This window comes from Nelusetta ayraudi, unplaced genomic scaffold (assembly GCF_046127955.1).
Source record: "Nelusetta ayraudi isolate G7.1 ecotype Tasmania unplaced genomic scaffold, CSIRO-AGI_Nayr_v1 ptg000070l, whole genome shotgun sequence".
Lineage (NCBI taxonomy): Eukaryota > Metazoa > Chordata > Actinopteri > Tetraodontiformes > Monacanthidae > Nelusetta > Nelusetta ayraudi.
Window position 1 is genome coordinate 8,492,301 of NW_027466120.1, and position 22,695 is coordinate 8,514,995.

The 22,695-nt window shown below is 44.9% G+C and overlaps 1 protein-coding gene across 4 annotated transcripts in view; it reads left to right on the forward strand.

Moving 5' to 3' along the window:
* LOC142899002 (extracellular sulfatase Sulf-2-like) overlaps nt 1–22,454 on the forward strand; it is a 48,688-nt gene extending 26,234 nt beyond the window's left edge. For 3 of the 4 annotated variants that reach the window (XM_076042369.1, XM_076042370.1, XM_076042368.1), the window contains exons 6-24: nt 897–1,048; nt 1,667–1,836; nt 6,265–6,415; nt 6,489–6,588; nt 8,644–8,719; nt 8,840–8,968; nt 9,936–9,992; nt 11,257–11,386; nt 12,771–13,008; nt 14,544–14,739; nt 15,238–15,334; nt 15,432–15,526; nt 16,482–16,541; nt 16,727–16,896; nt 17,417–17,559; nt 18,264–18,387; nt 19,280–19,313; nt 19,515–19,571; nt 20,393–22,454. In XM_076042369.1, coding sequence (XP_075898484.1) covers nt 897–1,048; nt 1,667–1,836; nt 6,265–6,415; nt 6,489–6,588; nt 8,644–8,719; nt 8,840–8,968; nt 9,936–9,992; nt 11,257–11,386; nt 12,771–13,008; nt 14,544–14,739; nt 15,238–15,334; nt 15,432–15,526; nt 16,482–16,541; nt 16,727–16,896; nt 17,417–17,559; nt 18,264–18,387; nt 19,280–19,313; nt 19,515–19,571; nt 20,393–20,423 — 2,210 coding nt within the window. In that variant the 3' untranslated portion in view covers nt 20,424–22,454. The remainder of the gene's footprint in view (nt 1–896; nt 1,049–1,666; nt 1,837–6,264; nt 6,416–6,488; nt 6,589–8,643; nt 8,720–8,839; nt 8,969–9,935; nt 9,993–11,256; nt 11,387–12,770; nt 13,009–14,543; nt 14,740–15,237; nt 15,335–15,431; nt 15,527–16,481; nt 16,542–16,726; nt 16,897–17,416; nt 17,560–18,263; nt 18,388–19,279; nt 19,314–19,514; nt 19,572–20,392) is intronic. The other variant, XM_076042371.1, reaches the window with a different exon arrangement.
* The last annotated feature ends 241 nt before the right edge of the window (nt 22,455–22,695 follow it).

The following is a 22,695-nucleotide window of genomic DNA, read 5'->3' on the forward strand; positions in this document are numbered from 1 at the left end:
TTGTTAGTGTTTACAACAGCACACATGGATGGACAGATAAAGCACGACGGTGAATTCTTCAAGTTGCAGCGGTGACGTGTGGATGTTGAAGGAATCCTCGTGGACACCGACTTGATTGCATAGAAACAGGTTTATTACAAAGAAGTCAGGAATCAAACGGGCGTCTAGAAAGCCCAGGGAGGTTGCGTGTCCAGATGGGCAGAAGCTCTCACAATCTCTCAGAGGATAGTTAGAACGTCACCTCCTTATACCCACAGGTCTCGTCATCAGGCACACACCAAGGAAGGAGGACAAAGAGACAATTGTAACACAGGAGGTGCAAGGATGGGAAAGTGACTGGCCAGACTTAGAATGTATGTTGTCTGAACAGTCCTCCCAGGGAGTGGAGATGCAACCTTCCAAGGGCAGGTCGCCTAAATACTGCGCCTAAAGCTGCGCTAACAAGGGGTGTGTTGGTCTTATCAGGCAAGAGGCCTGCAGGAGTAGGGCCAAAGCTTCAGACACCACAGTACACAGTAGAAAACGTCACATTGAATGTGATGTTTTTGTTTATTAATATTGCATTCTGCTAGAAGCGTGCCCTTCTCTGTGTTTCAACATCAGGTTGGTGTGGTCAGAAGTACTAGGTGATGGCGTCTGTCTCTCTTTTGGTTTTAATAAGACAGAGAACACAGCAAGGCCCCCGGGATATTAAAAAAAAAAAAAAAGCAAAACTATTTTAAAGACTCACAGAAGCTTTTAAACGTCCGAAATATTCACAAAACAGGCACTTTGTCCCTACGTGCAGTTAGCGCTCATGTTACAGTCACTTTTCCTACAGTGTGTGGCTTCACATGTTGAGTCGGCCTGTCTGACCCCCCCCCCGCTCCCCCCCCCCACGCCCCCCACCCCTCCAGCTTTCTTCGGGAAGTATCTGAACGAGTACAACGGAAGCTACGTCCCTGCTGGCTGGAGGGAGTGGCTGGGCTTGGTGAAGAACAGCCGCTTCTACAACTACACACTCAGCCGCAACGGTGTCAGAGAGAAGCACGGAGCCGAGTACCCACAGGCAGGAGCACGAAACACACACACACACACACACACACACACACACACACACACGCACGCACACAGAAATTAAACTCAGAAGTTTCCTGAGTTGATTGAAACTGGTTTCAGTGGTTTTTGTGCTTGAATGTGGCGTTTTTGTTTAAAATCTTATCAGTGTGTAGTGAGTCATTTTCTGTTTCTGTTTTATTGCTGCATTGAAACAGCACTCGTCCTAATACGCCGTGTCAATGCGCAAGGTGGATGTAATGCAGTATGCAATGTCGAGGCTATATAATGTGCAGCTAAGACACCAGTCAGTCCCAGAAAGAGAAGTTCAGCTTAAGCAGAGTAACATATGTAGTGACGGCATGACGATAAAGGCTTTAACATCTGGTCTGAGCTGGGTTGGGTCCTTCTTGAAGAGCTGGCTTCAGACTGACATTGCACGCTCTGACAAGGAAGCACACAGCCCATCTCACAAAGGAGCAGCACAGACTTTCACCTCCATAATTTGCTCCAAAAAATCTTTGAGTGACGTTTGTTATGTTGTATGTTTTTAAGACTGTGTGTGTGTGTGTGTGTGTGTGTGTGTGTGTGTGTGTGTGTGTGTGTGTGTGTGTGTGTGTGTGTGAAACAGGACTACCTGACCGACCTGATCACCGCCGAGTCGATGCGCTATTTCCGCTCCTCGAAGCGTATCTACCCTCACCGGCCGGTGCTGATGGTGCTGAGCCACGCTGCCCCACATGGACCGGAGGACTCGGCGCCGCAGTACAGCACCGCCTTCCCCAACGCATCGCAGCACATGTAGGCGCTCACACTCACTCACTTCCACTCCCACTACACCCACTGTGTCCAGTCCAGCGTCGCCACTCCACAAAGTCCCACCTTGTGAAGCTGGTTGGGACTTTCCGAGCTGCAGAATCACTTGGTGATCACAGCAGCATCTTGTTGGCTCATACAGTTGCTTTTTTTTTTTTTTTTTTTTTTTTTTTTCTTTTTACATATTTTGAACCATTTTTATTTTACAACCTAAGGCACACCAGCAACCAAAATATTATAAATTGATCCTTTTCAGCCTAATAACGACAATATAGTCTCTGAATCTATTGACAGTCAGTCAGTGTGGAACCTGGGCCTGCTGACATGATATCCTGGCAGGAAACAGACTCACATTTAAAGCACAGTCGCTCCATAATGGAATGTTATAATTTTTTTTTCAAAGACCAGTTAAGTAAAATTGGACAGTTTTTCATGCCACACCTGACATGAACTCATTGTACACTGGTGCTAGAGGTGCGTCCTTTGCTAACAGTGGCATAGTGACAGGAGGGACAGTCAGCTTAGATGGAAAGACAAACTTAAAGACTCCATGTCATGCGGAAATGCAGTGAACCAGCGACTCATTTCAGTGTTTTGTCTCTCGCGCTGTCATTGACCTTGAAATTTTCCCAACATGAGTCATCAAGTCTCACCTTTTCTTCTTTTGTCTGCTACATTTTTTCAGACGATGTGCGCAGAAACACACTGTTCTCGAAATAAGCTCTCTGTAGTGTCACCAAGGTCGCCGATACCTCCCCAAGGTTAGAGTTGCAGCGCTGCCTGGATATTTCTGTCTGACTCTGACTGACTCAGAGGACCTTCCCATGCACACTCTGTATCCAACTGGTTCTCTTTCTTTTGTACATCAGAGAACCTAAACTGAGACGGCTCAGTTTCAAGCTTAACACACTGAGGTCGAGTCCCGCAAATGTTACTGTGGATACATCTTGTTTACCACAGTTACTCTCGTGCGGTGTTCAGGTGTTGTCGCGTAAAATCTCCAAGTCCAAGCACCAAACGGGAAAGAGAACAGGATTTTATTTATTTTTTTATTTTTTTATCTTTTCACTTGAAGCTGGGCAGATCCAGTCCAGCTCGAACACAATTCCAACCTCGAAGGCAGAGTGAGTCACAGTTCAAATGGACACTGTGCTCTTTTTCTGAGCTCATTGACAAGACCCCCAGCCATGTATTCATTCCCGCCACTGAGTGCCCTTTGTGACTTCTTTGGTTTAGCGGGAGGCTGTGAGCCAAATGTGCTGTTGCCCAGATATCCATGGAGCTTTGCAATGATTCAAGGCTGCCCTATGAGAGGCTATTTTTTTAAGGGTAATGGCCAAATTCCATATAAAAAAATAAGGGTCTGAAAATGTGTTTAATAGGACTGGCCAGTCAGTGGTGGAAACCAAGATTGCGGCGGAGAGATTGCTCTCTTCTGGACTCTTCTCTGCTGTCAGGCCAAGATTCCATCCCTTCCAAAGCTCACGGCTTTTCATTGACACAGTCCACTAGAACATTGAGGAAGCTGAGATGATGAGAGTAACATGGTGGACCCCAAAACATGACAGTTTGCTTTATTTTTTATTTTATTTTCAGTCTTATTCTAAATTATGACAGGATTTGATTTTAAAAGACAGATAAACTTCTCATGGTGGAGACCAGGATTCGAACCCTGGTCTCCCACACCAGAGTCAGCAGTCTGACCCACTGAGCCAACCTTCCCCGGTTTCTCAGAATGAAGGAATGAGAGTCCAGAGTCCAGTGGCCAAGCAAGTTTAAAAAGAAGGAGGGGGGGCTAGCTTGCTAGCTAGCTCCACTTACCTGTTGATCTCAGTTGAAGGAAATTCCAAATGCTCTGAAGATTGAAATGCTCGGAAATTCGACGAACGAACGAACGCAACGCAAGTTTTGGTTGTTTTGTTGGTTTTTGGTTTGTATTGAGTTTTGTTTGGTTTGAGTTTGTTTAGGTTTGGTCACACGCACGCACACAGACACACTCAAGTGTTGTACCTCTGGTCCACGCTGGGTTTCGATCCTGTGACCTCCGTATTGGGAGTCAGCGTTGCTCCCCACAAGACCGTCTTCAGCGCTGACAACACAAGAGCTGTAAAGGCCTCAGTGCTTCACCAGACACACACACACACTGACAAACATGGAGCAGATCCACTGACACACAACAAAGGACAATAAGTAACCAAAACAAAAGATTCTAAAACTCATTTCCTCCTAAGTTATGAATGGTAGAACAAATGAAGAATTTTCAATTATTTTTTATTTATTTATTATTATTATACAGCCAATATAAAATATAGGTGACAGTATAATATAATGACATAGTATATGATCATGTGTTTATCATAAGCAGAGTTGGCATGGAGGCTGGCTGGCACTTATTGACTTCCACAGTCATCAGGCTAACAAGGTGTTTAGCTCGGTAGGTTAAGCCTCTGCCTGTGGTGTAGAAGATGTGGGTTCAAATCCCACCAAGTGACTTTTTTTTTTTACAGTTAGGGCTTAGCTTTATACTGAGGGAATGTGATAACTGTGAAAAGACATTTTGGGCTGATTAAAGTATTTTTATGATTTTTGTTTTTTGTACTTTTCTTTTTTTGTGAAAAAAAAACCAACATACTATAGTAATTTTGTTTTTACGATTTTTGGAAATGTTGATGAATGACCTGAAAGCTATCAGAGAACAGCTAAATAAATCACCAGGAGATACCAAATCCAACAGCTGACAGATAGCTCAGTTGTTAAGACAAGTGACTGTGAAACCCAAGGTTGGTGATTCAAGTCTCACCATGGGCAGAGATCCATTTTAAAGTTCAGTGGCTCAAAAATGGATAAGGATAAATGTGCCAGCAGATGTCAGTCAAGAGTCAGCAGATAGCTCAGGCTGTAAAAGTGCTGTCTCATAATTCCCATGGTTGCAGGTTTGAGTCCAACAACAGGTAAATGTGAGGGAATATCAGTAACATTGTTTGTGGTTTGCCTTTTTCTATGTTTTATTAGTTAGTTGCTTAACAGGAAATGGTAAATGCACCTTAAGAGCCAAAGCGCATAGAACAGAGTACAGACTAGAGATGCTGAAGTGTTTGGGGTCCCTCAGGGCAGAGAACTTGGCCTCTTTATCGAATCCTGTTCGAGTTCCGAATAACAAACATCACCTTCTCACCGCTCTCTGAGGGGGCACTCTGTTGCCATGTTTCACTTTTCAACCACCTTGTCTGATGCTAAAGTAACAAAGGACTGAAGTTCTCCTGGCAGTTCCTTCATTAGCAATCAAGAAACCCCACAAACATTTTTAAAGTTTGAACTATCTGCTTGTTATTCGAGTTGAGCTTCTCACGCAGCGATTGAGACCAAATAACCTCACCCTCCCACCTTGGGACACAAACATATTAATCATTTAGCAAATACAAACACACTCTCCTGAAACTGAGTAGAAGTTCTCCATGCCAGACTGACTGATGGCTTCCATACTACTACTGCTGCTGCTGCTGCTGCTGCTGCTGCTGCTGCTGTCGATGGGATGTTTGGCTCAGAGTGAAGCAGATGTTTTCAGCTGTCCGGTCGAGAGGAATCAGAGTCGACTGCGGCGGCGTGTCTCAGGTTATTTCTGTCGCAACGCTGGAGATCAATTATGTAGCTGCGGAGGAGAGACGGAGGAGCGAGGAGTAAATGAGTCTGATGGCTGATGGAAGTCATTCATTATCCACACAGAACCACTGTACACTGTCGGAACGTCCTCTGCAGCCAGCGCAGCACCACAAGAGCGTGTGTGTTTGTGTGTTATTAATGAACAGGAGCATCCGCAGTCATTACTCCACACACACACACACACACACACACACACACACACACAGCTTGATGCGTGGACTCCCTCCAAACACGTCAGTTCAGTGATCCTCACGCTGTACTTGCAGCACTCTGCTGCATTTTAGCTCACTTTTTAAATGACTTCATATTTTCCATGAGCAGAACATTATGGTGTATAAATCACGCCTTTGCTGGAGTGAAAGCGCCTTTTCTTTCACAATTTTTATGAGTGACAGCAAATTTGGATTCTCCCCCCTGCTAGTATGTTGTGTCTAATTTAGTGGTGCATTCAACATATGAAGTTGCATCTCCCAAGTGTCAGTTATTTCATTTTTTTTAAGACACATTAGTGACCTCTGCTGGCCGAAATTGGCACATGTTGCACAAATCAACTGTTTGATTTCTTTAAAAAAAAAAAAACATAATTTAATTTAGATAAATAATACATTTTATATTATATTTTTATGCTGTCAGACAGTTGTAATGTCATTTTATTCGCTCCACAACAGCTCAATGCTTTGTTTTACCACTAAGACTGCATGAAAAGAAATGAAACAACAAATCAATCTTTTTTTCTTTCTCATGTGTCCTCAGCACTCCGAGCTATAACTACGCACCAAACCTGGACAAGCACTGGATCATGCGCTACACAGGCCCAATGAAGCCCATCCACATGGAGTTCACCAATATGCTGCAAAGGAAACGACTGCAGACGCTGCTGTCTGTGGACGACAGCGTGGAGAAGGTGATTCGGAGCGACTGCCGTGCGTCTGAGGAGTGGACCTGTGCACTCACACAGGTGTTTCTTTTCACCTCAGATCTACAACATGCTGGTTGAGACGGGCGAGCTGGAAAACACCTACATCATCTACACCTCCGATCACGGCTACCACATCGGACAGTTTGGACTCGTCAAAGGTATAAAAAAAATAGGGGAAGACTGTGAGTGCTGCAGAGCCAATGCTCTGTCTTCTCATCCTGAGACGCATTCAAGTTACAAATGACGTTATAGCTTCTGGAGATGTCCACCGAGTCATTCTTCTGCATCAGGGCAAAATGAAAACCTTGAAAATACTGTGTGGGAACATTTCTTTCAAGATAATGGACATTCTTCCTGGTACAAGCGATCTTGGCTGATGTGTGGTTCTTGACACGAAGCAAAGAGTGTTTTTATAAAGTTAATCCACAGCAAGAATATTTCGATTTAATAGGCACAGAATTCATTCCAGATGTTTTCTTTAATTGACAGTTATAAACAAGCAGTGAAGTTGTCATTCGATCCATCAGTCTACTTCCTGTTGCCGCCCAATTTCGGCACGGCATCACTTCAACATGTGGCGCTTTTAGCCTCGTATTTGGCTGCTCTGCTTATAAAAATAGTGTTGCATTGGCACTGTTAAGTGTGATCCTGGGCGATGACTGCAAAACAAGCATACCATGCCGTGTAGCAAACTGCAGCTGTGCATGTTTGTGTGCCTAAGCAAGAGAGAAACGGACACGTCCAACAACAACAACAACAACAACAACAAAAAGGCTCCAGTAAAATTTAGCCGCACAGTTCAGGAGGGTCGAGAGTCGAACGCTGCGTCAGGATTCACTGATGTTCAAAAGATCTTCTGCCAGTTCACTGCAAAAGCAAGGCTACACTTAGTCTTGTCAGCTAATGGGTAGTAAGTGATGGGTGAATAAGCATCTGTTATTCGTCTGAAAAAATAAAATGGACATGGCTTTTATCTGCAAGATTTAATGTATCGTGTGGATCCTGAAAAAAAAAAAAAAAAAAACTAGTTCTGGTAATGAAATCAGGGCTGCAAAAGGGGTTGTCTCCCCCGGTCCTGCTGGGATACGTTGTCTACTTCAGTGCTTCTCAGCTGGTGGACTCTCAGGACCCACAGATTTTTCCCTATAATGAAGTCCCAAATTAATTACACACACACGCACGAAAAAAAACGCTTGTCCACTTTCATCATCATGTCATGTCTAGTTGATCAATTCTTAAAATTATTTAATTTTAATCTGTGTTCTGCAAAATAAATGCCCAACATTTTCTCTATAAATATATGTATTTTAAAATCCCTTTAAAAAAACAAAAAAACAAAGTGTGTGTGTGTGTGTGAGTGTGTGTGTGTGAGTGCGTGTGTGTGTGTGTGTGTGAGTGCGTGATGTATTTTGGTTTGCGGGTGGAAGTTGAGAAGTGGTTGCGAGCTGCTCGATCCATCAGCGTCTTTTGACTTTGTGCTTAACGAGTCCCTCGTCGACTTCTCGCTTGCAGCCTTGCGAAAACATCGACGTGGTGAAAATGACGGGGGGGGGGGTCTGGGGAGTCGAGGAAGCTCTCAGAGGGGCGGAAAAGCATCCAAACTGTCTGACTTGATAACAAACTGACGGCGCAGCAGCGTCTTCAGCCTGGTGGTCGCACGCTGAGAGGGAAATGCCGGCAGTGTGTCCACTCATGTAGCACAACGTTAAATATCGTCGATCGCAATGAGCGCTCTCCTCTCTGATGGCATCTTTTTCTTCCCAAACACTGTGTTTCGCTTGCCACTGACTTGAAGGTGTTATTGAAGGTGCAAAACAGCGCCCTCTTGTGCAGGGGTTGAACATTGGGAGGTTTACTGCGTCCAGACGCTAGTAATAACTCGGCGGCAATAAAACTGATTGGTGTTTTTTATAATACAGTTTATGTTGTTGACACTGACACCCATTCAGGGCCTAACTAATGATTGTTATATGTATATCAGACAAGTAGACGTTGAACGGACAAGAATAATTTCACAACTTTTCCCGCTCAACACTAGAGGGAGCTCTGCTTGGGCGCTGCTGCTTTAGGCCGACCTTGACAACTGAATGGGGTCGTGTTGTAACTTCTTCTCGCCTTCGAAGGGTCTTCAACGGGTTTGTAGGACAGAGACTGATGCACAGTGTGTGTGTCTGTGTGTCTGTGTGTGTGTGTGTGTGTCTGTGTGTCCGCAGGCAAATCCATGCCGTACGAGTTTGACATCAGAGTCCCGTTCTTCATCAGAGGACCCAACGTGGAGCAGGGCACCATGTAAACACTCACACTGACACACACTGACACACACTGACGGTGTTTAGTGTTTATGGCTATTATTGCCAAGTGATTAAAGACCTGTCTGTCTGTCTGTCTGTCTGTCTGTCTGTCTGTCAGTAACCCACACATGGTTCTCAACATCGATCTGGCTCCAACCATCCTGGACATCGCAGGCCTCGACACCCCCCCAGACATGGATGGGAAGTCCATACTGAGTGTGCTGGACACTGACAAACCAGCCAACAGGTGCAGTGCGCGCGCGCACACACACACACACACACACACACACACACACACACACACACACACACACACACACACACACACTCAAATCCTAATCAAGGGGGGGGGGGGAATGTATACACATATACATGCAAGTTCTTCTTTTCCTGACGTGTGTATAAATTATTTCTGACTGACTCTTTATATGTGCATGTGTGTGTATATGTATTTACGATATATATATATATATATGTATTTGGAAATAATGACAATGCAAGAGGTCAGAGGGCAAAAACATAAAGTTTGTAAATCAGCTCCCGCCCAGAAATCTTCTATCTTTACGTGCACAGGCAGCAGTTGACAAAGAGCCATCTGCTCCTCCAGTGACATCTCGAATAATTACTGCACCAGGCAACAGGCAGGCGAGGGAGTTTCCCATGCGGTTAATCAATGCAATTGCACAAGCACTTGAATGCATCCTAAGCGCTTGGCCCAAAGATAAAAATGCCTCAACATCTGATGACTCGTGAGCTACTTCTGAAGGTGACTGTGCACGGCAGCTTCGCTCGGTGGTGCTCGGCCTCCTGGGAAAGCAGCAAATCCTCTGCAGCGCGACGGAAAAAGTCTTGCAGTGGTTTACACTGCCGGGAGAAAAGCAAATATTCTTCCTCAGAACTTACAAACATCCCCCAAATGTGAAGCAGATGGAGCGGCTCGTTTAATGAGGGCAGGGCCCAGTGTGTTGTGAATATGATATGAATGTGTGTAATTTTCTGGGTTCAAACGGAGGTGAACCCACTGAACCAACCAGAGCTTGTTTTTGCTTGCTTCTTTCTTTTTCTTTTTCATCTCACTTCAGTTTAACTGTGGGAAATGGCCTCAGCCCGGCACGCTGAGCAGCCGCAACACATTTTGTCCCACCCATCTGAAGAAAAAAATAAAGCACAGTGAGCATTGGTCGAGCCTAACTGTGTGTGTTTTTCTCTTTCAGATTTCAGGTTAACAAGAAGCCCAAGTTGTGGAGGGACTCCTTCCTCGTGGAGAGAGGGTGAGAGCTTTTTCTATTCTTTCCTTTTTTGGTACCACTTTATAATAACTAAACACACATTAGTGTGTTTTAGCTTGTAAAGTTTTGCTCCTACATGAATTCACACAAGTTCAATTTCAAAACAGAGTGACTCGCGAGTTTTGATACATTTTGTAAGCGGCACATCTTTTCTTTGTTTATCGATTGTGCATTAAATTAATGCTTTACAAAAGGCTAGAAATTCTATCCCGTCATTCATATACAGATACTACCCGGAAAATTAGAATATCAAGTAAAAGTTGTTTTATTTTGGAAATTTAACATAAAAGATGAAACCAACAAATTTTATTGAGCCATTCCACGCAAATTGACATCTCAAGCAGTTCCTTGTTGTAACTTTGCTGATTAAGATTTTCATAAAGATTTGACTTTATGTAACATTCTAATTTTCTGAATTTTTGAATTTGAGTTTTTTTTTTAAGCTGCAAGACCTGATCAGCAAAATCCAAAGAAATAAAAACTTGAAATATATTGACTTGCATATTATTCCTTTATATAATATGTCACATTCACCTTTTAAGTTGAATTGCAGAAATACTACAACCTTTTCAGGATATTCAAATTTTCGGGTAGTACTGTATTTCTGCTACCATTAATTGGACACAGAAAAGACTAAGTGCTGCTTATTTTTCAAAAAGCTTAGCTTAGTTTGTGGCTTTGTCGACTCGAGGGGGCAAAACATACAAAAAAAGCCTCCATTGCTCGGCTTTCACCGTGTTGTGCTGCCTGCTTGCAGTTATTAGTCTGAGTCACTGTGTTTCCAGGGGAGCGGAGGTTGTGGTGGTGGTGGTGGTGGTGGTGGTGGTCATCTGTCATGCTGTATCTACTGTGTGGTGGCTCGTGCTGAAGCCCTGAAGCACCACAACCTTCTTTCATTAGGCTCTACTCGCTGTATATAATTACTACATTGTTTTTGTTTTGTGACTGGACATTATGTGTGTCCTGCAACCTGGAATGTATGTTAGAGACGCACGGGAGATGGAATTTGCCCTGTCTCAAGTGTAGAATTATGTTTAGGTTTAATACATACATATTGTGCCCAATACATATTCCTTATCGCTACTGCTGGTTGAGCTTTTTGTCCTCTGGACATCAATACAGTATGAGACCAATCCCGCACTCCTTCCAACACAACCCAACACTTACAAGACCTGCAAATGAGACCCGCCATGACGAGAATAACAGCCTCAATCAATCAAATGTCAACTGTTTGGTCCGTCATCAGGAAACTGCTGCACCAGCGAGTTGAGGGAAAGGAAGTGTCGCAAGAGGAAAACTTCCTGCCCAAACACCAGCGAGTCAAAGACCTCTGCCAGAGAGCCGAGTACCAGACGCCCTGCCAGCAGATTGGACAGGTAACCCAGACCTCACATAGACCTCTGGTCCACCCCAACACCGGTAATATATCACTTCCAGTGCGTAGGAATAATGTGAATTCCAATATATATGTGGTGTATTATGGGCGACGCAGCAAGAAGGTGCTGGGTTCTGTCCAGGTTCTCCAGCTTCCTCCCACTGTCCAAAGACATTTATGTGAGGTGAATGGAAAACTCTAAATTGTCCAAAGGTGTGTGTGTGTGTGTGTGTGCACAAATGGTTGTTTGCCACTTGTCCAGGGTGTCACCCTGCCTTCACCCTATGCCAGCTGGGAGAGGCTCCAGCAGATCCCGGCGACCCTGAGCTCTAGAAGAAGTGGGTTTCAAAAATGGAGGGACGGATGATTTATTATTATTTATTCATTTAGACATATTAAAACTCCTAATCGCTGATTAATTACAAGTGACAAATTGTGGCCAAGCTTTTTGTTCTCCTCAGACGTGTTTTGGCAGAGTAGATGCCCTCAGTGAGCAGCTCTTATTCATGATTATTGCTGAGCGCTGGAAAAAGTGAGACGGCGCCCGCTGTAATAAAGAGGCATGAAATGAAACGGGACAAAGACTCGTGTAGGAGGGACGAAAGCCTGATGTCATCTCCCCCCGGCCAGACAGACACAATAACAGCAGTAATTACAAGTAGGGAAGAGCAACAATGGCAGCAAGAGCGCTGGCGAATCAAAGACGTGAAGCGAATCCAAATGGAGAAGCAGAAAGTTCTCTCCTGGGCTTTCAGAGATCAGTGTGTGTGTGTGTGTGTGTGTGTGTGTGTGTGTGTGTGTGTGTGTGTGTGTGTTTGTGTAATCATGCTTGTTTGAGCTTAATTACACTTGTCAAAAAATCCCTCCAGCCAGTTGATTGGTCTCTTAGCAACAGTGTCTGCTCCGCCGCTGGGTTGCAGTGATAAACAGCCTGTGGAAAGAGTGCGTATGCAGACAAGATTTAACCGTCCGGGCGTTTGTCACCGGTTCAGAACAGGGCTGCGAGGTTACCGCTCTTTATTGGAACAGATGAGGTTTGACGGTACACTAGTGGCTCCAGGCCACGGTGATACCCAGATGATTTCTGACTGGCTAAACTCACTGCGACCACATGAACCTGAGTGTTCATTTAATCTTGCAAAGCTGTCTTCACCTGTGTCTTTTGAGGTGTTGGGACGTGGAGCTCACGCACACTGAGGCTGAAAAGTTTGGCGTCACTGACTCATTTCTGCATTGAACTCCATGATATTTGTCGTCCTTTTGGGGGAAAAACCATGCGTGTACGATGAGAACTGGATACCGACTGGCATTATGGCTGTGTAGGGGCCGTCAGTCGTCACACGGTGGCCACTGCGCTGCTGCATGACTTGCGTGTCTGTGTGCAGAAGTGGCAGTGTGTGGAGGACGCCTCGGGAAAACTTCGACTCTTCAAATGTAAGAGCGACGGTGTGAAGACCTTGCAGCGCGGCGTGAGCAGTCGGCTGCGTCCCCTCAGCATCAAGTCTCAGCTCTACCGCCAGCAGGCGGACGGCTGCAACTGCGCCCTCAGCGACCCTCTGCCGCCCAGCTTCAGGCCCTCTGTGATGAGACCCTTCAACAGGAAGCCGTTTTTCTCCAAAAAGAGTAAGTGTCACACGCCGGTTCCACGCTGAGCTCCGGCAGTTAAAGGTTAAGGTGTAATATTAACATAGATTTTGAAGAAGAAACAGCGACACCAAGTGGTTATATTTTAGATTGGAGTGCTCACTCTCTCACGCTCCCTCTCTTGAGCTTGCCGGGCAACTGCGGTGGCCTCCGCACACAAACCTGGATACCTCGTCAACCTTCTTCTTTGTTGGTTTATTTGAGGATGTGAGTGTTCAGCCTTCATGCAAAACGTGCTGCCAGGCAGCTGGATTGTCCACACCAGGCTTCCTTAGAAATATGGCAGTGCAAGATGGCAGCTAACTGGGAGCAAAGCCCTTCAGTTGTTCAGTTAAGTTGTACTCGTTCCCTGGCGTAAAGCCACTGAGGGTCTTGACTGGTGTGTGTAGAGTTTCCTTTATTTAATCAAGCTCCCCACCACACCGTGAACGCCGTAGTCCTTCCTTTGGAACGCCAGCAAAATAAACAACAATAAACCAGCAGCAACAGGTATTGTTCACCTGCTGGCTGCCTTGAAAGCTGTGAACTACGGAGCTAGCAGGACAAACTTCAGCGGTGCGGGTGAGTAGTTTCCAGTCAGGTCACTCCAAAAAACAAACAAAAAAAACAAAAAAAAAACCCTATACACAATTTGAGACGTTCCAGATGTAACAAAATAAATTACAAACATTATGCCCATAAACCATTCCCTCTTATTATTGATTTAAAATAAACTTCAACACAAATCTTGTCCTAATCTGTGCGGTCCTTTGAAATACATTCTCACATATAAATTAGAACCGTATTCTATGTGTTGGAAACCCAGGAGACCAAATTATTGCTATTTTTTGACTGTGATTATACACTTTTATTCTATATATTAATAGGCAGTGTATTAAGCTTTTACCAATATAATTGTATATCAGGTAAAATATGACACACTGGACCTTTAAAAAGCCTGTCTGTCCGTGCATCTTGACTTTGCTCACGACAAAAGGTCGCTGCTGCTGCTGCTGCTGCTGCTGCTGCTGCTGCTGCTGCTGCTATGTGAGGGACAGAAAGTGTGTCTGGCATGGGAAGAGGTTCCATCTGCAGCCTTGTCACAGCAACAAGTGCGGCTCAGGGGAACCTTCCTTCCAAAACCTGGATAAATGCGAGGCCTGTGTCAGGAGGGGCAGCCGACGTTACAAACACGCGACGTGCCAAACTAAACGTGCAAGTAAATTCCCTATGTCGATCCCTGAAGGATTTGCTTTTGCTTGCTTTTCTACCTGGAGTAAGTTGCCAATTGCTCTCAAAGACTCCAAATAAAACCTGTAGAAAAATGTTTAGATTTTATTTCTAAGGCTGAGGCTTCGAGTTCTTCCAGGAAAGGATATTTAAATTAAAAGTGTTAACGATACTGTTACGTGACCACGTGCAATATTCAGCTTGAACGTAACTGCATAATACACAATGAACTTTGCCAAGGACTTGAGAAACCGTAGCTGTCTTTAAAACACTTCCTTTGTGTGATCATGTGTGTTTCTGCTCAGAGTTCAAGGCCCTGAAGAGTTACTCCAGGAACCGCTACAGTCGCTCCCTCTCTGCGTCAAACGCTTTCCCCGGCAACCACAGCGCAGTGGACGCAGCTCAGTGGCCCCAGCAGGTGCAGGACGACTCTGAGGACGAGTTCAGTGGGATGGAGGAAGCTCCCGTCCGTCTGCCCAACTCTCGCAAAGTCACACACAGGTGAGACGTAGACGTCGTATTAGTGCAAAGAAAAATAGAAACGGGCAGCTGTGAATGTGGAGTACGTGGACACTCGCAGTCAAAAGTCTGGACACACCTTCTAATGTCATTTATTTATTTTTTTTATCTTCACAACTTTCCACACTGCAGATATACACTGAAGACATGAGATATAGGAACAAGATATATGTCATTATGCAGCAAAAAACATGTTAAATAACTCTAGACATGCTTTTTATGAAAGGTGGCTGTTTTGAAGAATTTCAGTATAAAACGTGTTTGAGTTGTTTGACACTTTCATTGTTTCCTACATAATTCCATGTGCGTTCATACGTAGTTTTGATGCCTTCAGTGAGAAACTGCTACGTCGGCAGCCATGAGAATGAAAGAAACGACATTCAATTCCTCGGGTGCCCAAACTTTTGACTGCTACTGTTTGTATCGTGTGTCTTGTATTGAACATGTGCTCCGTGTTGATGCGTTGCGGTTGTTGTGCAGATGCTCCATTCTGTCTAATGCCACAGTCAAGTGTGACACTGGACTTTATGAGTCCCTGCAGGCGTGGAAGGACCACAAGCTGCACATCGACCATGAGGTAACGCGCAACGCACACAGCAGCAACTCCCCTTGTGACTCACCTGACAAGTAAAAGATTCTCTGTGTGTTTTGCATGGGGAAAAAAAACAAAACAGATTGAGACGCTGCAGACGAAAATAAAGAACTTGAAAGAGGTCAAAGTTCACCTGAAGAAGGCCCGCCCCTTGGAATGTGACTGTAACAAATACCTGTGAGTAGCAGCTTTAGCCTCGGGTGCGAACCAAGCAGCAGGGCTCCCTTCGATATGTTGTTCTTAGTCGTGTGAAACCAGGATGTACTCGGCAGCCCATTTTAGAGGAAAAGATTTGATGGAAACTAAGAAGGATCGCACATGAGGGAGACAATTAGCCCCATGCTAGCTAGCGTTTCCATGACAGTTTTTCGCAAAATAAAAGCGATATTTTTTTTTCAAAATTTCAGCAAAGTACAATTGTGACTTGCAGGTGTTTCCATTGAATGGTGTGAAGCACATAAACCGTAGGTCAGATCTCGTCCTGCGAGACCCCACTGTGAGGAGGATGGAGGGACATTTTGCCATAAATCTGCATCCCCATGTTGTTTGCTGTCAACTGGTTGTTATATTTTTATATTTGATTACTTTAAAAAAAAAAAAAAAAAAAAAAAAAAAAATCCGTCCCCTCCTCCATCCAAACATAACGCGCCATTTTCACTGATCAGTGAACTGGTCACGTGACCCCGAAGGTCACGCCCGAAAAAAGTGTTTCCATGACACTTTCCATGACATGTCCTCTATATGGGTACGTTTGAAAAGCACCTCATGAGAACGTCCAAATCTTTTAGCCGTATTTGAGAGGTTTTTCCGAGTTGAGTCGTTTCCTGTTGTGCTATTTAAGTTTTCTGCAATTCACGGGGTCATGGAAACGTAGCTACTGTTTGTTGCATTCCCTTGTGTCCTTTGTTGTGCCTGAAATGTGAAAAAAAGAAATGTCGGTATATCAAAAAAAAAACTTTTTTCTGTTAGATAAAAAAAATAAAAATTACACCGCTAATCTGAAACTAGCCGATTGGAAAATATCACAAAAACAGACAAAATTAAATTGCAAGGTCATTAAAAGCTGTTGTAAATGCTTTTTGGTCATTCACTACTCCCACTAATAGAGTCTCACATGATGTTCATGTTTCAGGTTGAAGTCCAAGCTAAGGAGCAAGCTGAGGTACAGAGGAGGTAACCTTCACCCCTTCAGGTGAGCTGTGCTTTTTGAAGTTGTGAACTGAACGGCGCTTTATCAGTGTGTCCGTGTGGAGACGTCAGCAACACGAGTCACATTAGAGTAACGACTGCCACAAAGCAGTCCCGTTGGTCCGTTGCTCGGTAGCCTGTGTTTGCTCTGGCATGAAGAGTTTTGCGTGTGCGTGTGCGTGTGTCTAGGAAAGGCGTCGCACGCGACAAGAAAGCCTGGATCCTCAAAGAGCAGAAGAGAAGGAAGAAGATGAGGAAGATGATTAAGAGGATCAGAAACAACGACACGTGTTCCATGCCCGGCCTCACATGTTTCACACATGACAACCAGCACTGGCATACTGCACCCTACTGGACATGTATGGCAAACACACTCAGCCTTTTTATACTCAGATTGAAGGGGTCCTGTTATGCTGTTTGCAGAGTTAATATATACACTTTGATGCTCGACTTCCATCCGGAAACTAAATATAACTCCTAGTTGGAGCTGTACAGGCTTTGCAACACAGTTATTTCTCCCGAGTGATTGGCCGGCTACTCACTGCCAGCACTAACTGACTGGCTGGAAGGACGGCTTCCGGTTTTCCATTTCCTTTTCTTTCTTAACACAGAAAAAGCCAGAACATCAAAAAAAATTGGCAATCAATCAATCAGTCAGTTTATTTGTCTCAATTTAAAAAGGTGCAATGAGCAGCATTAGAGACAAACATCAGCCAACATGAAACATTTGCAAAGTGAATTTTAACTTTTCACACTTGGTGTGTTGGGACGCAAAAAGACCCGTGAATGATCTGGAGAGGTCTTAATCGGACCCTTTCACCCTGGCACGGTGGTCAGCACCGTCCCCTCAGCGTCTTGACACTCGTGCTTGTGTTGCAGTGGGTTCGTTCTGCGCCTGCACCAGCGCCAACAACAACACTTACTGGTGTTTGAGGACAATCAACGAGACCCACAACTTCCTGTTCTGTGAGTTCGCCACCGGCTTCCTGGAGTACTTTGACCTCAGCACAGATCCCTATCAGGTAATGTTGGTGTGATTCTTTTTTTTTTTTTTTATACATTTGTGTTATTTGACTGCTGGGCCCAGCGCTCAGTCGCAAGAGCCGAGAAAAGCAACTTTTAAACAAACGCCGGTTGGGCTCCTGTCTTGTTTTAGAATCCTTCACAATCCTTGTGAGGCCCCTGGGAAGTGAATAGCTGGGAGCATCATGCATATATTTACATACACCAAGCTGGCTTTGACTCGCGCCTCCACACGCCACTCCAGCGCCCTCTTGTGATAGCGTCTCACTAGTGAACACTGAACGCCTTGCTGTTCTTTTTTTCACTGTGTGGGAGGCAGCAGCGGACTGAGAACAACTTAGTGGGCTTTGTTTTAAAACAAACATGATTGGAGTGATCATGGTGAACGGCACGAGGGTCACACGCTGCGAGGAGAATTAGAGAAGAAGAAGTCACGCAACTGAAGCGCAGCCGCAGCACAGACAATTTTACACACAATTTCTAGATCCCAAAGATGGTTCAGTGCCAGTGGCTTGTTGTCTGACAGCACTGCTGCTCATTTAGCAGCGCCGTTCACTTACTGCTGTCTCACCTCATCACTTGAACTACACTGGGAATTAAAACCAAGGGGGAGCCATTCTAATGACGACCTACACAGTCAGTCTTTAAGAAGTGTGTGTGTGTGTGTGTGTGTGTGTGTGTGTGTGTGTGTGTGTGTCTCCAGTTGATCAATGCTGTCAGCTCTTTAGATCGGATGGTTCTCAATCAGCTTCACGTTCAGCTGATGGAGCTCAGAGGCTGTCGAGGTCACAAGCAGTGCAACCCTCGCACCCGCTCACTGGATCAAGGTAGGATGTGCACACACACGCACACACACACACACCTTTTTGTATTTACGTTTATACTTCATATATATTATCTATTATTATGTTTATCAGTCTGCATTTTTAACATGATGACCTTTGATGAATAGTTGGTCTTAGTTATGATTATCTTGGGTTCTGTTCATACGCGATCGCTCGTGTCTTGGTGGATGATTCTGCCACGCAGGATTCACATTCATACTTTGGCATCTTTTGACAGAAACGGTTCTGTCCTCAACTTTCGCACACAAAGGCCTTGACTGGGTAAAAAAAAAAAACAACAACAAAGAGAAAACTGCAGCCAGGAGGGGGCAGCAGTGCTACACTGCTGACTCTCCTACCAACAACCCTCCTTCTGATCAGTGTCGAGATAAATTCAGCACTAACGGTATCAGGTTGTTTCATGCTCCGTGGTTGACTTTCAACGTACAACACTGAGGTTTTAGAGAGTGAAATGAACTCGACAAATTCATTCATCCAGGCTCTGAAAACGATTTGCATTTGGTTCAGCTGCATCCACAAACACTGCTACCCGGAATGAAAGCTGCTCACGTTAACCTCACTTGGAGTTGAAGCTCCTTCCAGAGGAACTGAAACAGGCTGTGAAGAAGCCTCACTTCAACTATTTTTATTGTTTCATTTGGTAAATACATTTAGAATCAACACTGGCCACAGCTGGTTTAAGAGTCGACCAGGAGCCAAAACATTTGTACGCTGTTATTTCTGCGCACCTCCATAAACTGTCATGGTCGTCCTGCTTCGTGTCCATGGAGTCTTGAATGTAGACTTTAAAGTTGTCCAAAGAGAACCACACAAACAGAGCAGCAGTCAGCAGCGTATTACAGGTTCATTAACCACGGCACTGTGTCGTTAACAGGAGAGCGGAGCCACAGCAGCTTTGATAACTACAGGTAAGTACACACACACACACACACACACACACACACACACTTCCACTCTCTAAGGCATCGGGTTTCCCTGCTCTGAATACTGCATGTATCCTGGTGGAGTTGAAGCTGAGGCTGCTGCTGCTGTTAGTGGGGAGGGAATGTGTGTGTGCATGTGTGTGCGTGTGTGTGTGTGTGTGTAATGCAGTGTATTTGTTGCATCAGGCTGTTTGAGAGGAGGAAATGGCCCAAAGTCAAGAAACCTCCGTCGTCTCGAACCCTGTGAGTTTTCCTCTTTGCCTTCCTGTGTGTCCATCACTCCTCTGGCTTCCTGCTCTCTGTCCTTGTCCTGCAACCATCTGTCCATCCTCCAGAACCCTCAAACCACCCTTTGCTGATTATATAGAACTGCACAAAACTTAAACATGGCGGGGGGAAAAACTGGTGATGCAAACAGCTCAACTTGGAAAAACCTCTCAAATATGGCTGAAAGGTTTTGGCGCCCTCGTGAGGTGCTTTTTCAGACGCGTCCATATGGACGTATGTCGCAAAAGTGTCGCGGAAACACTTTTTTCACATTTACACGTCAGCGGACGTAATGTACGGGATCACATGACCAGTTCACTGACCAGTGAAAATAGCGTGTTATGTTTGGACGGAGGATTTTTTTTTTTTGAACTAATCAAAGAGGAAAATTAGAAGAGCCAGCGACATGAAGTGGTTACATTTTAGATTGCAGCAAACTTTCATTCATTCTCCCTCTCTCTCGAGCTTGCCGGTGAGCTACGGTGGCCTTCACACACACACACACACCTGGATATCTCGTCCACCTCCTGCTTCATTGCACCTTCAGAACTGGTGACAAATTTCATAGAATGAAGAGAAAATGGCCAAATTTCAGGCACCGAATAACACTTAAATGGCCGTAGCAGCCACCAGGAAGCTCGTAGAGACATAGGACAAAAACCCACCTTTGTCCCATCATTTCACACTCTGACCTGCTTCAGCCATATCAAGACTGACAATCATCTTGTTCGTAGATCAAAAAAGGTCCACACTGTTTGCGTTGCACACACTGACCAATGTGTCTGATGTTCCTGCAGAGGTCCAATCTGGGACGGCTGGAAGGGTTGAAGTTGCTGCTTGGCTGCAGCAGGCTCCTGGCCCACCACCCCTCAGCAGCCTGGAGGAGCAGGACCACCACCACCCCTCAGCAGCCTGGAGGAGCAGGACCACCACCTCCATCACCACCACCACCATCACCACCACCAATACCACCACCCCTGAACAGCCTGGAGGAGGTGGCCCTGGTCCTCCACCAGCAGCAGCAGCAGCCAAACTATCAGCTTCTGACATTTCCTTGACATTGTTGCATCTCTTTGCTTCAAAGGAGGGAGAGTTTGTGTGGAGGAGCAGGGGGTGGAAGGGTGGAGGAGGAGGAGCAGAAGAGACGAGCATTGTGCCCCCTAGTGCAGCCTTCCAGGCACTGCACGTACCGCGAGCTCAAAGTTTGATGGCCAACTCTTCAATTGCATCAGTATTAAGTTGTTGTTGTTGTTGTTGTTGTTGTTGTTTAGACTGTCATGAAGAGAAGAAATGTTACTGTTTTAGTCAGTTCTGTTTTAAATGTGATGTAAAAGTGGAATATTGTTCCATAACTGTCCATTTTATTTTTTTCTGCTCATAACTGTAGAAAAAAATTGGTCATCAAACAAAGAACTCACAGGGTTTACGGAGAAAAGTCTTCCTCCTTCTACTCTTCCTCCTCCTCTTTGTCTCTCTTCCTTCTCCACCTATTCCTCCTCCTTGTTCTGCTCCTTCTACTCCTCCTGCTCCTCCTCCTCCTCAGGTGACCATGCGGCCATGTTCACCCAGTCGCCTCTTTAAGACGTTATTGGACCTGTTGATCACTGCTGGTGTCTTTTTCTTTTCTTATTTTTGGGCTCGTCCTTTGATCACCTTTGATGGCAGGGTCACACTTGTACTAACCTGATGTCTGACATCAGTGCCTGTAATGCACTGCAGCAGCCCCCAAGAGAAGGACCTGAAGGAAAGATTTATTTTCAGGCTTTTTGGTAGTTTTGCCGTGAGGACGTATTCTAAAAGCTTTCATGACTTGTTTTTTTCATTTCTCTTTTTTGGTCACCACTGCCCAATCAGAGTTGTTGATGAACTGTTAGTTGTGTTCACTTGATGCCCATTTTGTCTTTGCAGCAAAATCCTCGACTACATTTAACTTCTAAAGTGTCTAATATAGGTATAAGCAAGTACGTTAATGGAGTAACTTCTGACAAGGAACTGACTCATTCGATCTCTTGTTGGAAGAAAAAAAAAAACTTTTATTCAACCAACAGCAAACTAACAATATGTAGATGCTACAGTGGTCATGTGGTTATTACAGATCTGGCGACAGCAATAAGCAATCAGTCATCTTGGATGAAGAACTTTCTCCTCCGTCACCAAGAGGTTCTCCTCACTCGTCAACACGCTGGAGTTTCGACGCGGACTCGTCTGCAGGAAGTCACATGTGAACATGTCAGAAGTGTTCTGTTCATGCGTGGTTGTCAAAGTCCACGTCCTCTTCTGTCATCCACCTCTTTCAGTTGGGACTCAACATTAACTCCATGTTGTGTGTCACAGTGAGAGGCGACTGCACACGCCCTGGACATTGATTTGCTCCGTACTTCCTGTGTGAAAGCACTTGACCTCTGCAGCCTAGTTTCTCTTTTTTTTTTTGTAACCCCTTGGTTCCTTCGTTCTAAGGTGCTATTTACTGTCTTAAAACTATTGAGGAAAAAAACGAAAAACGGCCCTGGTATTGTTTGAATGTACCGTATTTGTAAATGTGTACATTTGTAAAGGTGTGTGTTGGAGACTTGGACGACTCTGGACCAGCTTGCTGTAAAAACGGTCTGAGCTGAATGGACTCACGCGCGCGCACTCACACACACACACACACACACACACACAGAAGGACAAACTCCTGAGCACTTTGATAGGAGGACGGAGAGTACATGTTAGACTGGAAGCGAGGCCACATGAAGCAGCCAATGAGCCGCGAGCTCCAGCAGCTAATCCTGATCTAACACACGTGTACAGTGGAGCTGGTGATTCTCTCAGTGGTCTTAGTTTGTGAATAAAGCGTGAAATGCCAAATGTTCAAAAGGCACGTGTGTCTCATTTCCATACCTAAATACACGTTTGACTTGACCTATGGGGATTCAAAGTGGCACATTGTAGATAGATTGAGGTGGGAAGTAACAAAGTACAATTACTTTACCTACATTTGTATGCAAATGTCTGTACTTTCTCCAAAGTACGTTGGAAAATAGGGTTAGCCTAACCCTTTTGTTTAGGAGGCAGCACTCGCGCTTTTTTTCCTGTCTTGATTATATATATGTTAATT